General features: G+C 39.1%; 1 protein-coding gene across 1 annotated transcript in view; it reads right to left on the reverse strand.

The window, feature by feature from the left end:
* Positions 1–17,325, reverse strand: part of FCHSD2 (FCH and double SH3 domains 2) — a 164,728-nt gene that overhangs the window by 61,739 nt on the left and 85,664 nt on the right. Inside the window, exons 4-8 of the mRNA XM_075491298.1 lie at positions 17,170–17,246; positions 15,530–15,674; positions 11,530–11,663; positions 10,103–10,157; positions 9,565–9,693 (exon numbers count right to left, since the gene is read on the reverse strand). Coding sequence (XP_075347413.1) covers positions 9,565–9,693; positions 10,103–10,157; positions 11,530–11,663; positions 15,530–15,674; positions 17,170–17,246 — 540 coding nt within the window. The remainder of the gene's footprint in view (positions 1–9,564; positions 9,694–10,102; positions 10,158–11,529; positions 11,664–15,529; positions 15,675–17,169; positions 17,247–17,325) is intronic.

Below are 17,325 nucleotides of genomic sequence, written 5' to 3' on the forward strand. Positions count from 1 at the left end.
CAAATAGAGTCACCAGAGGAAAGAACCGTCTGCCATACACAACCTATTAATTTCTGGGCATAAATCAAATTATTAACTGAAAACCAGCAAGTCCTCAATCTTGGGTCATTTTTATAAACACTGCCAGCTTCAGCTGAATCTCATTTGTGCAAGTCACGTTTGGAGTCTGTATTTACATTTGGTTTAAATGATCATTAAAAGTGCTCAGTAAAAGTGGTGGATGACGATGCCGAAAACACAGATGTCAGCTCAGCTTCACAAAAACTCTCAACAATTCTAATAAAGAAAAAACAGGGTTCATCAAAACATGAATATTCTAGCACTGTTGGCTCATGCAGTTATTCCAGATAACAGCAGAAAAAAACCCCCAGAAACTGGAAGTTAGGAGTCTGCAAGCAGGATCTTCTTAACAGAAAATGTTATTTCATGGAATCATAGAATAATTTCGGTTGAAAGGGAGATACTGGTCCAACCTCTGCTCAGAGCTGGGCCAAACAGATCAGGTTGCTCAAGGCTGTATACAGTCAAGCTTTGAGTGTCTCCAAAGTACGACATTCCTCCCTTCCCCGAGCCCCTGTTTCTGTTTGATCACCTTCATGGCAAAACTTTTTCCTTACATTTAATCATAATTTCCTGGGTTTCAATTTGTCCGCCTCCCAGCATGCCATCACCTTCCAAAAATAATTAAAAAAAAAAAAAAAAAAAAAAAAAAAGCCTGGCTCAGTCTTGTCCATGTGCTCACCACTAGGTAGCTGTAGATGATCAAGACTGTTAACATCTCCCTTTCTTTTCTTAGGCCGAGCAAACCCAGTTCTGTCAGTGTCTCCTTCTTCATCACGTGCTCCAGGTACTATACTCACTCTTGGTGGTCCCTTGCAACAGCTCAACCACTACTCACGATAATCCTCATGACTGCCAGCTCATTCCTCAGCAGCCAGACAGATCTCTTCCTCTCTCAGAACCCTTTAAGACAGTGCTTAAAAACAGACAACGATGTGAAAAAGGTAAACATCACCTGTAATTTTAAAAATTGATCTCCGGAATTAAAAAAGCAATGCTGTATCATGTCTCGGTATCATCACCCATGTGTAAGTAAAGATTTGCTCCAGGGAAATTACGTAACATGATGTTTCTGTTTTAACCTCCCATATCACCACAAGAACTCTGATCAAGAACAAGAGCCAAATTATAGAACTGCACTTCCTCATGTCAAGCAAACTGGAAAGTACAGAAGAAACAGAAAAGATGAAACAGAAAGGATGACCGATACTTACAACAATATAAAAAAACCTTACTGAAACCACTAAGACAAAAAAAATAGCAAAGCACACTAGCTTTTGACAGTATTCCTCCAACACAGTCCTCAAATGCCAAAGACCACAATAGGTATGATATGAAATAGATTTTTAAAAAAAGCAGAGAGCTTTATTTGGAAATACCTGCTGCTACTGTTTGTAACCTTAAAAAGAGCTTTTCATTGTTCATAAAAAATGCATCACTATCTGTAAACAGTTTCCTAACATTAAGATCACACTCGATTGCCAATTATTTGGTGGGGTTTCTTTTTGGTTTTGTGTGGGTTTTTTTTTAATACCCTACGATACCATTCAGGATCGTTAAAGAGTGTTTAGCTACAAAGGTGACTGTATGTTGGGCATCAACCATGAAGCTCCACTGATGACCTAGCTCTACAAAATACTTTTGAAATCTTAAGGCCGATTTTTTGAAATACAAGCATTAAAAGGCAAATGCTTGAGAACAACAGATTTTGAAAACATACCAGAGAAACAAAATAAAATACTTTCTTAAAATATTTTACATTGTGTCAAAGACCTTGGTTCGTGTGAAGCTCAAACGAGACAGTCCTGAGCCCCACGACTCGCACGCGCACACACATGCACCCACCTGCCACAGGCTGTAATGGAATAAACTGCTGAGGTGACGTTCACATCATCTATAAAAGTCTAGACTGTGAAATCAATTTAAGTTTTAGTTCTCCCTTTCTACTAAAAATAATCCACTAATTATTTAAAATGTTCATGACACCTCCCTTTTTTTTAGATCAATATTTCCCCATTATAAGTTGCTTTATAAAGTCATATTCAGAGGTGGTTCATGAGAGGAACTTACAGAGGAGTTAAGAGTAGAGCAGTAAAAAACAAAATACAGTAATAATAAAGTTCCTAAGAAGACAGGTATCAAAACAGCCCTGAATTTACTTCAACCACCATCTTACACTTCCTTCTGACCTCAGTTTAAACTTCCGCAGAAGCCTGAGGACCAGGCAGACAACTTACACTTGAAAGGGTTTGCAGACTGTACCTTAGCAATCAGGTGATGGCAACTGTTCCTAAGCAGCTTGTCAGGAAACTGGCAAAGAATAAAACATTACGATGCTTCAGTCTATGGTGGTTTTTTTTGTTTTTTTTTTTTGTTGTTGTTTTTTATTTTAAATTTCATTACAGAGGTTGAAATGCAGAGCTGAGCTCTGTGGCATAACTTTGTTATATCCAGATGTAAATTCTGGACATAAAGGACAAATACAGAAAAAGGCAATAGGATTAAAATCTTTTCTCAAGGGAGATCTAGAATTATTTTGCTTCTTATTTAGTGGTGTAATTGGTAAACTAGGATGGCACTGCAGAAACAATTCTCGATTCTTTTAAAAATGCTAGAAGCATTTTGTATTCTCTTTCCGAGCATCCCTGTTTTGTTTGTGATGGCTTTCACAGTTACAAACACAGCAGAGTGAATAATTTTTTCTCCTCTGCAGAAAAATGTTGCAAAATAAAGTAACATATTCTAAACTACTGAAAATTATCAGAAGCTGTATGTCACCAGGAATCCTGCCGATGAAAATGTCGATTTGTTGCCTGTTACAGAAAACTAAATAAGGCCACGACATATATTTGTGATTTATTTGCCACGGGACAGGACAACGGCAGCATTTCTGAGTCAGATACAAGGAACAAACCCAACACTGGTTTCTTCTGAACACGGAATAACGTGAGGTGTCTCTAGCCCAACAGACGTTACGCTTTCCCGACAACAGTTTCGCAAATACCTTGTGCCAGCATAAACCAACGCTGTTACTGCAAAAATACCACCACCCCTCCTTTCTCTTTAACAATGGTATGAACTTTTATTGGATTTTATTGCTTCTGTACCACTGATGAACATGCTATTGTCTAGGCTGTCGGCAAGCCAAGGTATGCATTAACGTTACCCGTCTGCGTTCGGTTCGACTTTGTCGTGGTTTTAGCCTCAGTCAGCAACCAAGCCCCACGCAGCCGCTCGCTCACCCTCCCCCCCCGGTGGGATGGGGGAGAGAATCTGAAGAGCAAAAGTAAGAAAACTCGTGGGTTGAGATAAGAACAGTTTAATAATTGAAATAAAATAAAATAAAGATCATAATAAATTGTAATGAAAAGGAAAACAACGAGAGGGGGGGGGGGGGGGGGGGGGGACAAAACCCAAGAAGGAAAAAAAAAAAAGGCGATGCAACTGCTCGCCACCGGCCGACCGATGGCCAGCCCGTCCCCGAGCAGCGATCGCTGCTCCCTGGCCAGCTCCCCCCAGTTTCTATACTGAGCATGATGCCCTATGGTATGGAATAGCCCTTTGGCCAGGTTGGCTGTGCCCCCTCCCAGCTTCTTGTGCCCCTGGCAGAGCATGGGAAGCTGAAAAGCCCTTGACTAGTGTAAGCACTGCTCAGCAACACCTAAAACGTCAGGGTGTTATCAATATTATTCTCATCCTAAATCCAGAATGCAGCACTGTATTAGCTACTAAGAAGAAAATTAGCTCTATCCCAGCTGAAACCAGGACAGACTTGCACAGGATGCAACAACCATCCTATAATAAACTTCACTGTTCTGCCTTCTTCACTAAGCAGGAGTACAAGAATAAAATTTCATGTTTTCTAGGAAAGCGAGCGCTGTCTGCATACGCAGATGGTCCAAAGTGATGGTTTCAGAGAGTGTTACGCTACAACTCAACCCCAAAGCCAGCAGCAGGCAGCGTTTCATGGCCAGAGACTGGTTGTGCTCCAGCCAAGCCAACCCCAGCTTCAAACGAGCCAGAGGCCAACGATTCTCTCACCAACAGAAACCACACAGTACAATTCTCATTCTGGAAACAATAACCCCACTAAAATTAAAACCTACGAAGAAATTGTTTATGACGGACGCAAACAGAAACAGTCTCTGAAGCATTTGTAAATAAGCACAAGTTTTACTTTCTTACACAGTAATATAGCCAAGTATCAGCTGAAATTTCTTCACGGCTTTTTCCATTTTTAAAGTTTTTATCATCTTTGGGTAACATAAGTAGGAAAACAGGGAAAGCTTCGACTCTTTAGTGAAATCCATACTGATGCACTCCAAAGGAGCAGCACCAAGCAGCCATCATTTTATACCTAAATGCCATTTAAAACTGTTCTAGACAAAGGATATACAAGATCTGTCTTTAAAAACATAACAAAATTACTTTTTTTCCACTTTCCACATGATTTCTAAGAGCTCTATTGTAAAACTGATACCAAAGCTTTGGAGTAGGGAGATTTTGAAGGCAGGGGAGGTGGGGTAGTTTGTTTTTCAAGTCTGAAGGTTACTATATTAAACAAGTTACATTCTGAAGTATTATTTAAATAAAGGATTTATCTACAGGTTACTGAGTAACTCTGAAAACCAGCCTGAAAATAATTTAAACTGTACATATCTGCCACATACAAAAAATAGTTGCCCTGATAAAAAGGTGAGGTAAATGAACCTGATTTCAAACAAACTAATGAAACTGGTATTACAGTCATACCTCACTATATAGATGGTGCGGGTTACAGGAATCTCACCTGGTCTACAGAGTGGAGAAAATCACCGCATCCTGGAAGAGTAGACACTAAATAACTGAATAAGCCCTATGATCTTTGAGATGCTACTGATTCCACCCAACAATCCCAACTCGCTCCTTACAGAAGTCAGTTTTCCAGTTTGCTTTCAAATGGGGCAGCTGGTATGAGGGCAGCTGGGAGGAGAAGTGAATTTTTCAGGAATGCTTATTTCTGTCTTTCAGAGTTTCGCTCAAGAGAGAAGCAAGAAAAGAAGCTGAGTATCTGCAAGAAGGCAGTAACTCCAAAGTGCTGCAAGGCAGATAAAATCTGTGTGGCGGTGTGTTCCCCCCCGTCCCTGCACAAGCAGTAAACACCAGTGGGAGTCACCCTGATGGCTGCATCCAGCTTATGCTGGACCTTGAGGACGGATGGCAGCACAGTAGCCAAGGGCTGCCTGAAGCAGTGATCCAAACCTCTTGCTGATATGCAAATATGACCATAAGTCAATCATCTTACTCCTTAAATAGCAGACAGCCCAGGGCCCGTTGAGCTCTCCTGCACGGCAGCAGGCTGCACACCAGGGTCTCCCCTTGAGCAGGGACGCCTCTCAAGGTTACTCCTCAAGGTTGAGAGATTCCTTGCCACAACAGATCCTCAGTAAGTGGCTAAATACTAAACTTTGAAATCTTAGCTAAGTGATATAAAGGATTGATTGTGCTTATATAATCCTTTAGACATAAACCGTTGAGCAAGTCTGGGACTAAGATTGGATCTAGCCATACCTAGACTCCTCTCTGAGGAGGAGTTTAGAAAGGAAAGGGATCCTTTTCCGAACCTCATTACTCAATGGGAGGGTCTCCCTGACAGTTTTGTCTGACCCTGTCCTCTATGCAGTAAATAATCAAGTGTACCTTGCCATCGAATCTTGTTAAAACACTGTCGCATTGAACTTTGTTAACTCCCTATTCTATACCAATAAAGTATATTTTTGCTTCTCTCTTACAAGTGAAATGCACTCTCACTCCATCCGCGACAATCTGAACGGTTTAAGGAGAAACTTGATGTGATTTAGAAATGTGGACAGCCCTGCAGAGTTCAAACAGAAGAAGGTGTCTCAGCTCAATCGCAGCTAAATGGAGAAATACTTCAGATAGCAAGGTGGCCACCACTACAACAATACCTAAGGACTTACTAATATTAAGATAAAAGATGCATTTTTAGAATGTTAATCTCAACACAAAAATGAACGTGTTTAGTTTAGACACCACAACTGTATTATAGCGTGTAACATATATTGGGTCACGCAGCCACTCAATCTATTAAAACAGAAACTGTGCTGCCCAGGAAGGGTTTTAACACCCTTTCAAAATACCTCCTTCCCTAGTGATGTTACCTAGGGGAAGGATTAGAAACATTTAATAGACAAAGTCTCCATTTCTTTATGCTTCACTCCATCTTCCAGTTATAGTCTCCTTCATAAATGGTAATGGCTGCTCAGAGTTCTTCATTCTGCAGGCAGCAACTTTCTCCCCAACTGACTGCTTTTCTCTTTTTAACATGAATTTTATGTGCTATTTTCTTGCCTGGTCAACCAAAATTGTCAAGATCTTACAACACCTCTTGGTCATAAGCTTGACATTTGCTTATACTGAATGATTCTTCACCTTCAAACCATCACCTCTCTCTTCAGTTCCTTCTCCATATTGTTTATGTTAAATCATTATGCTAAATAAAATAATCATTTTCTCAGCACGTTAAACAGCATGGTTCCCACACGCATTTGAGGAGGAGAAGACAGGCAGGAGAGAAACCAGGACCTTGCCAGCAAATCTCCTTCCCTTATAAAACCCAAGTATTTACTTTAATCTCACATCTTCTGTATCTCTTCATCAGTTATTAATCTATGAGAAAACCCTCACGGCCCTACCTGTAACAACGTTGTTCTTTTACGTAAGCAGAGACTGAGTGGGAAGTTTTTTGAGAGCTCCCGGCAAATTCAAGACATTAAATCAGATGAATCACCCTCATCCCCAGGCTTACTGACTCCTTAAAGATCTCTTTTTGCAGGACTCTTCAAAAAATCATGTTGATTGTTCCCACCGTATCATATCTATCCGTGTGTGAACTGACTCCATTCATCACGGCACTTGTTTTATAGCCTGCCTGGCAGGGAAGTCGGATTTCTTCATCTATAATTCACAGGGCCCCTCCTGGAGCCCTTTTCAAAGGTTGGGACACACTTGCGGCTTTCTGTTGGCACTGAGGCGGGTTTTAGCACCAGATTACACATTGTTGTTTATATTTAAGCAGTTTCATGTTTGAATTTACATTAGAGCTCTTGGATGAATGCAGTTGGAGCCCAGTGATACATTACCCTTGATTTTCCTGAGGGTTTCCCCCCGCTACTAAAATGCATTCAGTAGCCATTTCAATTTGAGACCTTGCCATTGACTTATTCTCTCCCTTGCTCCAAAGGATGACCCTGCTGCAAGGACACGTGGGTGTGCTCCCACCTATTTTTGCTCATGAACAACAGTGCAAAACCCCCGAATTTACAGTTCTTCGTTAAGAACACAGTTGTTTACCAGACGAGGAGATTCAACTACTATAAATATCTGAGAGAGATGCAGAAAAAGAACCCTGAATGTTGTCCTTTCCTTCCAAAGTAATTTGGCTCGATGAAAGTATTTGCAACTTAGCTTTTCAGTAAACCACAATTATTTATATAGAAGAACAGGTTGCACAGAGAGGTTTCCATATCAAAAAACGGTTCACTTTGAAAAACGCTTCAAAACAAGGTCTACAAAAGAAAGGACTGGATAAGAGGGAGCCCAGTAGCTGGGTAAAGAAACCACAACAGATCAGCAGCGGCTTTAGCAACTGGACCCTGTGCAAGCTGGACATCTATGGACAACAGCACACATGCAGAGGAACGGCACCAGCATGACTTTGTTTTCCATTACTGTATTTTTCAGTCTTTCAAAAATGATTCAAGAGATTTTAGTTTGATGTTCTATTGCGACTTATAAAAAACCCCACATTCCTGAGGTATCTGCAGGTTTCTCACGTCACAGCACAGAAAGCCCGCACCATCCAGAAGACATAAATGTTTATGGAAACTCAAAGAGACGAAGATCCTGCCTAGCTCACTGCGTGCTTAGTTTGCACTGCACGCAAAATGTAGCCAGACGTACAGAGGAAATGAGAATCCCTTTGCAGGGTTTACGTTACAATGCCCTGAGACTAGAGCAGCCATAACCCACCAGAGCCAGCTATAATTTTACCTGGTCTATCTGCTCATTTTTTTATTATTTCAAATGACTGTTTCGTTTGTTTTCTTGTGAACATATTAAATTTGCTTCTGGCTTTACTTCCAAGTAAGAGCATTAACTGATGACAGCCAACTATGCATGTAAGTATGGAATTATCTTATGCAAGCACCAATTAATAATTTTATCTCCAGTATTATAAGGAAATATTTACTTTATAACCATTTCCATGTACTAAACATTCAGTCAGCACAAATATTCATGTTTTACTAATAGAAAAGCACAACCACACACACACAGAGCAAAGACAGGGTTGCTGCCTCAAGGACTATCAGCCCTGCATTGCCTCTGAGATACCCAGATCTGACTTAGCCTTCCAGGAAGTCAGATATTAGGCGTAGCAATGAATTTATAACACAGGCTGCTATTTACTCAAAAAGGCATGCACATATTGACATAGGAGTGGTTTAACTTAGTCAAGATACAATGGAATGACATATAAGAATCCCTCGGAGGCCTTGTTTGGCACTCTCATTTTCTACTTCGGTTACCTGCTTTTCAGATCAATATTTTTTTTTCCAGTATGCAAAAGCATGCTGATAATACAGTGATTTGTTACAATACAGTGATAGTTCTTCAATAAAGCAATTTTAAATGCAAATTACAGACTTCTAAATTGCCATGCTTGATTGCACCACCTGGAAATAGTTTGTAGATAGCAAATTTAAATAAACTTTGAAAATGTCAATACATGAAATGCACCTACATAAAGCATGAACTAGCTGTAAATAGCTGAATTTACAGATTTTACAATTTATCCGTAACTTTCTGAGTTACAGGAATAGCGTATATTTAAGTAATTCTAGGATGATATTAAAAAAAACAAACTGTGAGCAATCATATTTGAACTTTTAAAGTATGTCATTTCCTATGAGTTCAAGTATCTACTCTTGGCTTGATTTGGCAAGCTGCCACCTGTGAGCACAGCAATGCTGATCTGCTATTCTCTACAGTTCTTACTTTGAAACCAAGATATTTAATGATTATATTTTCATTAATCATACTGTAAAGAAATGTTCTGATCAGATCAGATAATTGGATACAAAAGAAGGATTATGGGATATGCTACTGAAGAACTAAAAAGTCTCCAGCTTACTTAAGGTCGACCACAATAGGAAAATACAGGTCTTAGTTTTACAAACTTGATTCCTTTACCCAAGCGAGTTTTTCAGAAAAAAGCGAATTAAAAAATAAAGGTGACTGCTTAGCTTTGGGGCTTGATAATTGGTACCAAGTATCCTGCACACTACTGCAGGGTCTATCTACTGCACTGCACTCTCATCTATTGCAGCATGTTGGCAAAGTCAACGCTGCTGTCGCAAACTAACCCAAGATTCTGTACTTCACTCCTTTTGCTTTCCAGATTTTCACATTTCCGAACTCCCATACATAAATTACCTTCCTTACCTTCATAATGTTTACTAAGTCTGTTTGATAATAGCGATCTTGGTGTGCATTAGCAGCTGCTAAAGTGAGAAGATAATCATTCCTTGCATGGATAGCCTTGGAATTACACTCGGATCGTCGTGCTTTTAACTACAACAAGAAATGGAAGTTAAAAGATAGGTACTAATGAGAAGTTAAATGACCAAACATGTATTAATAGTAAATTAACATGCATATTTATGTATTAATATAGTCAAAACTCTAAGGGATTAACAGCTTAACAGTTTTGTTAATGGCAAGGGGATTTCTAACGTATTTTTCTCTCATGCAGTTGTAATTTCACAAGTGGTCTTCAAAGAACAGTTATAGCTTCCACTAGAAAAAAATTTCCTTGTAAATTTGGTCATATTCTGCACTCTGACTGCCAAAAAAGTCTGCTCTTATCTCCTCATTTGTTGTAACAATATACTTTCTGAAATGTCAGTCATCTCCAGACTCCAGACAACTTTGGTCATACGCCTCATGAAATCAGCAGCAAAACGTTTTTTCTTATACTCACCTTTACACTTGCCTTCTGCAAGCTTATTCTTGACTGAAAAAGACTAAGTTTGGACCTGAAACAGAAATTAACAGAAGACATTACTGTCATACACCGTTTCTACAAACGTACAGGATAAACAGGCCACTGCACTCGACTTCTGCAAAATTTTAATTTAAATAACTTTTTATGCCTAAATTTTTATTCGTATAGTTTTAAGTAAAGCTCAAGGATCAAGGAAAATATTACAAAGCATGCTGAGCTACATCAACAGTACCTTCATTGCATCTTCTGAAATCTTTTGCACAGCTTACCCTGATTTTGGAACAAAATTTAAATAGATCGTGAAAGGCAAATGGGGTGGCGGCTGCACTTCGAGTTATTTTGGTGTTTGATGGATTTTGAGCTAGCCCTCCGGACACAAAGTGCTATAAATTTGAACTACTGTTCATCTGAAGAAATATTAATACAAAATCATTAGTAATTACATTCCAGGAAGCCGGAGGAGTACCCATGTACACATACATATTTTTAAAAGCAGAATTGGTCTGATTCTCATGTTTGGATCCATGAAAGAGAAATAAGAGAAGTACTTTATTAGCTATTTGAAAGACGGTGGTTTAAAAAGTAAGTAAGAAAACAAAATCAAGTAAACAGCTATTTTAATCTGAACAATACTGCAGTATGAATCTGTCCCAAAATTCCTAAGCTCAAGTTTTTGGTTGTTTTTTTGTTTCTTTGTTTGCATTTTTTACTTTCTTCAAATATTATAGGTAATCTTATTAAAGTTCTTCTTTTCATCATCCAGACCTCAAAATGAAAGACAGAAACATTCTCTAATGAAACCATAATTTCTTTTCATTCCCTGAGAACAATTCAGAGTAATTTCTAAAAATAAAAATAAAAAAAATATTTGCAAAAAAGGGTGAGGCAAACTCCCATAAGACAGGCCAAACTCCAAACTGAAAAGATGTGTTGCTTTCCTGAAAGGAAGGAAATCAATCTCTTTAGAATGTCAAGGAGCATAAAAACCTAAAGCCTCAAAAATTTATCTTCAAAAATGGAAAACAGTGCTCCATCCCCTCTCCTCCTCTAAATGGACTGATAGCAAATTTGAGATCTGTGGCGAGAAAACGAAGTAAGCAGCCTTTAATACCAAAAAGAGTGCCAGCTCACACACCGTCCTTTGAAAATGTCAAATTAAAGCAGTTAGTTTAACCTCTTTCCTAAAGAAATCAGCCTACAGAAGTTATGCTTTACTATCAGGGTAGTAGTGTGCTTGAAATGGTTACAAAAACGTATATAAGCAAAAAGAAAAAAATTGGCACAAGCTCATTGAAAGCAATGATCTTTCTTCCAAAATAATATTGAGTGTAAAAACTAATACAAGTACAAATCTGCTTTATACGCATGCAATTATTTATACATATGCTATTATAAAAACATACTTGGCCTCAATATCAGCTTTCTCCCGCACTGCTTGAGCCATCTGTTCAGTCTCAAAATATTTCTTTTTGCCTTTAGCTAAATCTTTTACTGTCTCTTGTAATTCAGCTTGGATCCTTGTCAACTGGTCCACACACTGAAAAAAAAGCATTCAGGAAACAAAACATTAATGGCTTTTTGCATCCAAATAATACTATCATCATCATTTTACTACTCTTTATTGAATTTTATATGGAACAACTCCGTCTCCAAGTCACTCCTGGTCAATTATTCATGCCTCTTCTAAAGCTGATCAGAACATAAAGCCATATTTCTTTCTTTCATTCTTTCTGCTGCTGTTTAACTATTCAAATTCAATGATAACTTGCAAATTAAACATAAAAGTTCTGAAAGCTCTGGATGAGGTCATTAGTTGAAATAACTGGAAATCAATTGGGAAAAATCCAAAGGCAGTCTACTGGAGGTGATACAAAAAATGCTTAATATTTCCTTCTCTAAAATTTAAAACACGAGACAAAAGCTACCATGTACAACACAACACCATAACAGCAACAAGAACAATTTGATAAACATTATTTTAAGAGCGCTCATTTTTCTTAAACTATTTCGAGAGCTTTCCAACAAATAAGGGTATATCAGAAATCAGTCTCATTCACAAAGAAAACTTAGAGGCTTAAAATGCATAGCGAGCTAGTCAAGGAGTGAAAATACACAGAATCACAGAATTGTATAGGTTGGAAAAGACCTTTAAGATCATCGAGTCCAACCATAAACCTAACACTGCCAAGCCCACCACTACACCATGTCCCTAAGCACCTCATCCAAACGTCCTTTAAATACCTCCAGGGATGGGGACTCCACCGCTTCCCTGGGCAGCCTCTTCCAATGCTTGACAACCCTTTCTGCATTATAATTTTCTGCATAATAATTCATCCGTTTTCCGTATGACCCAACCAGCTTTACAACATACATTTTAATATCAAAAAATAATATTCAAAGGAATAGCAGAAAAATTACTGTACTGGTTTCGGCTGGGAGCACATTAATTTTCTGTGTGGTAGCTGGTATGGTGCTACGTTTTGGATTTGTGACCGAAACCACGTTAATAACACAGGGATGTTTTAGTTATTGCTGAGCAGTGCTTACACACTCAAAGTGGCAAAGTCTTCTGTTTCTCACGCTGCCCTGCCAGCGAGTGGGCTTGGGCTGCACAAGAGGTTGGGAGGGGACGCAGCGGGGACAGCCGACCCCAACCGACCCAAGGGGTATCCCACACCACACAACATCGTGCTCAGCAATAAAAGCTGGTGGAAGAAGGAGGAAGGGGGGAACATTTGGAGTTACGGTGTCTGTTCTCCCACGTCACTGTTACGTGTGATGGAGCCCTGCTTTCCTGGAGATGGCTCTAAACACCTGCCTGCCCATGGGAAGGAGTGAATGAATTCCTTGTTTTGCTTTACCGAATAAACTGTCTTTATCTCAACCCACAAGTTTTTGCGCTTTTACCCTTCCGATTGTCTCCCCCGTTCCGCCGGAGGGGAGCGAGTGAGCGGCTGTGTGGGGCTGAGCTGCTGACCTTGGTTAATCCACAGCAATTAACTAAAATGTTCAGCAATCCTCCAAACATCCTATCAGCTTCAAAAAAAATTTGTGGGAAACGATCTACGTCAGGCAGAAAGGATCTACTTAACCAAACAAATGTGAATTATCAATGTCTAAAATTATACTATCTTTGAAAGAGACTTGTAAAGATTTTCTTTCACCCAAACTAGCTTAAGTACACGTAAGAGTGATAGTTCAATGCATTTATATTTAATTATAGATATTACAGACTAGATGTGGTCAATGAAGGCTCCAGGCAATACTGAGAGGCAGAGCCTCAAGCCAGCTTAAGGAAACCAATTTGCCTTTCAATTTGCCTCTCTTGTCCTTCAAAAACCAGACCCAAGGTCCCACCTCTTTTCCCATCATTATCACACACCCAGCTTCTCCCATTCAAGGTGCCACACGTTGTCCTCTTACTGAACACCACTCCTAAACACCTACGGTTTTTCATTACGCTAATTATATATTAATGCATGTAACCTCCTTTACAGGCATTGCAAAACTAATAAGGTGATGTAATCCAACAACGTAACATTACTTTCTCAGTATTCAACAATTGTTAAAAATAATATCCAGCCACCTGTAAAAAAGAAACTTTTTGTTTCAGTCAATAGAAATTGCTCTTCTTCTCACCACACAATTCTGCTCTCACTAAAAATGTTAAATACCTTTCTGGCTATAGAGTACATAAAAATTCATTTAAGTTCATACTAAAACCGGTATTTGATGTGTGCAGATGAATAAAGCAATGGGCTCCATAAGGTAAGCTTCATGGTGGGTGGTTTGGGGAGTAGCAGAGGGCAGGATTGGGTTTTTTGAAGACCTCTGAGTGTATGATAGAAAAATGAAAGGTAGAAAAATCTGTATATATTGGACAGCTGCCAGAGACCTAAAATCATTTCAAAAGGGCTGGGGTTTTGCTACATCAATCGGTATTTTGATCCCTGAAGTCTCCTGCTGGCATCAAAAAATTAAAATATCAAATAACCCCAGTTGTTAACACGATCATTTTAAAAGCATAAAATAATCCTGTTTTTGCATCTCTGAAGAATAAAAAATTGTCAGGAGACTGGATGTAATTTAGGGGTCTGGGGTTGGGTAGACACTGGGTGCATGTAAGAAGCTGTTTCAGAGAGCTGACAGAGATGGTTTCTTGTTGCACTGCCTCCATGCAGAGCGATTTCATTCTATTTGCCTTTCTTGTTGCTCTGCTCCATGCAGAGCGATTTCATTCTATTTGCCTTTCAGTCTTCTGATACAGATCCATGCAAACATCTGCAGTGGTGGCCACATCATCCTTCCTGAAGATACCTGATGAATGTACACTGCAGCTCTTTGCCTACTCTTCCAAGGCCAACAGACGAAACCACACATCACTTATGGGATAAGCTTACAAGGTCTCTGGGGAAAGATAATGGCAAGGGGTGGGCTGCTGCCCTCAAAACAGCTTTCTCGTCTGTGTCCAAGGGCTGCTGAGCGAGGGATAGGGATTAGTTTTCTTAAGAGGTCAGATGTGGTCTACAGGAGACACATTTATTACCCCTGCTCCAGAGTCACCTTGTGATTTAGCAATATTTTTCAGCAAATTATGATGAGGTTTTCCGGAACTGTTCCAGTTTAGTATTAAAACGGGTCATAAAAATGAAGTTTCTATATGGTACCAGGTCGAGGAAGTAAAGGTTTACAGAAACATGTGGAAAATAAAGATCATAGAATCATTTGGGTTGGAAAAGACCTTTAAGATCGAGTCCAGCCATTAACCTAGCACTGCCAAGTCCACCACTACACCATGTCCTTAAGCACTACACCTACACGGCTTTTAAATACCTCCAGGGATGGTGACTCCACCACTTCCCTGGGCAGCCTGCTCCAATGAATTAAATGAAAGTCAAGCTTACTTTTTTCCTTGAACTACACTATCTTCTTTGCATGGATTAATAGATCAGTTATAGCAGCTTTTGGAATACTTACTTGTGATACCTTACAGGAGGTGGCTGGACAACCTGCATTCTACATCTTGAAGATTGCACAAGTCATTCCTTGAGGTTTAAGATATGTCTTTTCTTAAAATCAGAACCTATTCTAACAAAACCCACTTGCAATTGTCACTGCAGAACCAATTCAATGTAATTGCCACAGCATGATGTTAAATTTGCAGAGATAGTTTTGACCAACTGCGTATCACATTTTAAAAGATTCATTTCCAAGCAATTTTAATTTCAGATAACATAGCTCAGATTTCCAACAAGCTGGCTATTTACTTTTATAACAAAGTGCCTAGGAAGAGACTGTAAAGTACATATGTATTTTAGAAGTGCCACACTAAAAGATTTCCAATAACCATTTTTTCTAAATAAAAATGACAAAAGTTTAAAGAACTTATTAAAGCGCAAATACCTTCTTCAACTGCTGTTCCTTAAAGCACCGTACAGTCCTGGCTGGTTCAGAAATTAAGTTTTTATAGTTCTCACAGATATTGAGTCGGGATTGGGCCACTTGCATCGTGCCTTCTAAAAGTGACTTCCAAACTGAGTACATGCTCCTAAAATAATGAAACACAGAAAGGTTGTGGGAAGGAATAGAGGGAGGCCAGGCGTTACACTGAAAATATGGGCTGGTTTACACAACAATAGCATACATTCTTCCAAGGGTTGCTTTTAAAAATAAAGCTAAAGCACAATCCTTCATGCCAATTAGTAAATAACTGCACTTTTAACAAAAATTTTTACTGAAATTTTACTAAAAGTAAAAATTTTTCCTCCTGTCCCTGTTTTGTGATTCAATCTTTTGGCAAACGTTTTTGGTTGAACCTGTTGCTCCAGTGGAACAGACCCTACAGAACCCAGCAGCCAAAGCCAGATCGGATGTTGACAATTTTTGATAGGATCATGGATTTTGTGATTTTGAGCATCTTGCAAACAAGCAAATAGTTACAGACTGCTTATCAATTTTGCCTCAGCTACCTGTAGTTTCTTCATCATGCCTAACAGACCAAAGACAACAGCCGTAGCTGTGTAGTGAGCTTTGCAGGGCCCCAATAATTCACCACAAAAGCTCAGAAGTGCCCAAGTCAGAAGGAGAAGGTGGAGCAGGGAGAGCGGGGGAAGAAGGCGACAAGATCTCCCCTGCAGCTGGCAGAAAGGAAAGATTTCTGGAGTTTGCAGAGCCCAAGTACTTGGTGATAGGGAGGGAGGGGGCAGCAGGTATTTCGAGGAGAACTCGGGGCACTGTGGGTGTATCTGATGGCACGGAAGGTGGAAAAAAGGCTTCTCATTGGGGAGCAAACTGCAGGTCGGAGGGGGTCTGTGTGTTATAGAAGCATTTTATATACACATAAGACTGATAATTCAGTTTATGCCTTCTTAGACACACAAGTCTTGTGAAGGTACTGAAAGTCCAAAACACAAATCTATTAACAATGTCTTCCTGTTTGAAATAAAACTTGTCAGAATACAAAGAACACATTAAAATAAAGTATCTTAAAACTTTTTCAAAATATTTAGGAGGTACTATTCAAAGGTGGGAGGCTTTCAGCAGCTGAGTCATTTCTGTTTTCATGTTATGATCCACCTTTCATGTTAATGAAACAAAGTTTTGTAAACAACTGTTTCTTGCTTTGCCTCCTCCTTGCTGTCAGATGTGATCTTCATGAAGAATGGCCTCCTAAAAAGGAATTTGTTGCTATCTTCCTAGGAAGAAATCCACATGCTTATTACTCTAACCTTAAAGCTATTTACTAAAATATGTATTCAGATTCAAGCATTAATACCCAAACAGGGTGCACAATTACAGTTGTTGTCTTCTTGTGCCATCTTGTTTTTCCAATCCTCCTAAATTATTCAAGTAATAAACATCTATTTAAGACTAATCTCAGAATTTCAGGGAAAACAAAGCTTCATTTTTAACTGGCAATGCTCTACAAGAAAGAAAAAAATAACTTTTACTACAGAAGAGCAGTGTTTCATTGTTGAGTAAAAGAATTATACAGATTGAAATTACGAAGACAGCTATTTCAAGATATCCAACTGTTAAATTACCTATAATCACTTCGTTCATCAGCTTTTATTCCAAGCCAGTCCTTCTTTAAGTATTGGCTAGCCAGCTTCTGAATGCTCTGTTAAAAGATGGAAAAAGAAGTTAAAAATAGAAGCAAAAATGTTATTTTAGTTACCTCTTATATCAGACAAATGATA

This window comes from Mycteria americana, chromosome 1 (assembly GCF_035582795.1).
Source record: "Mycteria americana isolate JAX WOST 10 ecotype Jacksonville Zoo and Gardens chromosome 1, USCA_MyAme_1.0, whole genome shotgun sequence".
Taxonomy (NCBI): domain Eukaryota; kingdom Metazoa; phylum Chordata; class Aves; order Ciconiiformes; family Ciconiidae; genus Mycteria; species Mycteria americana.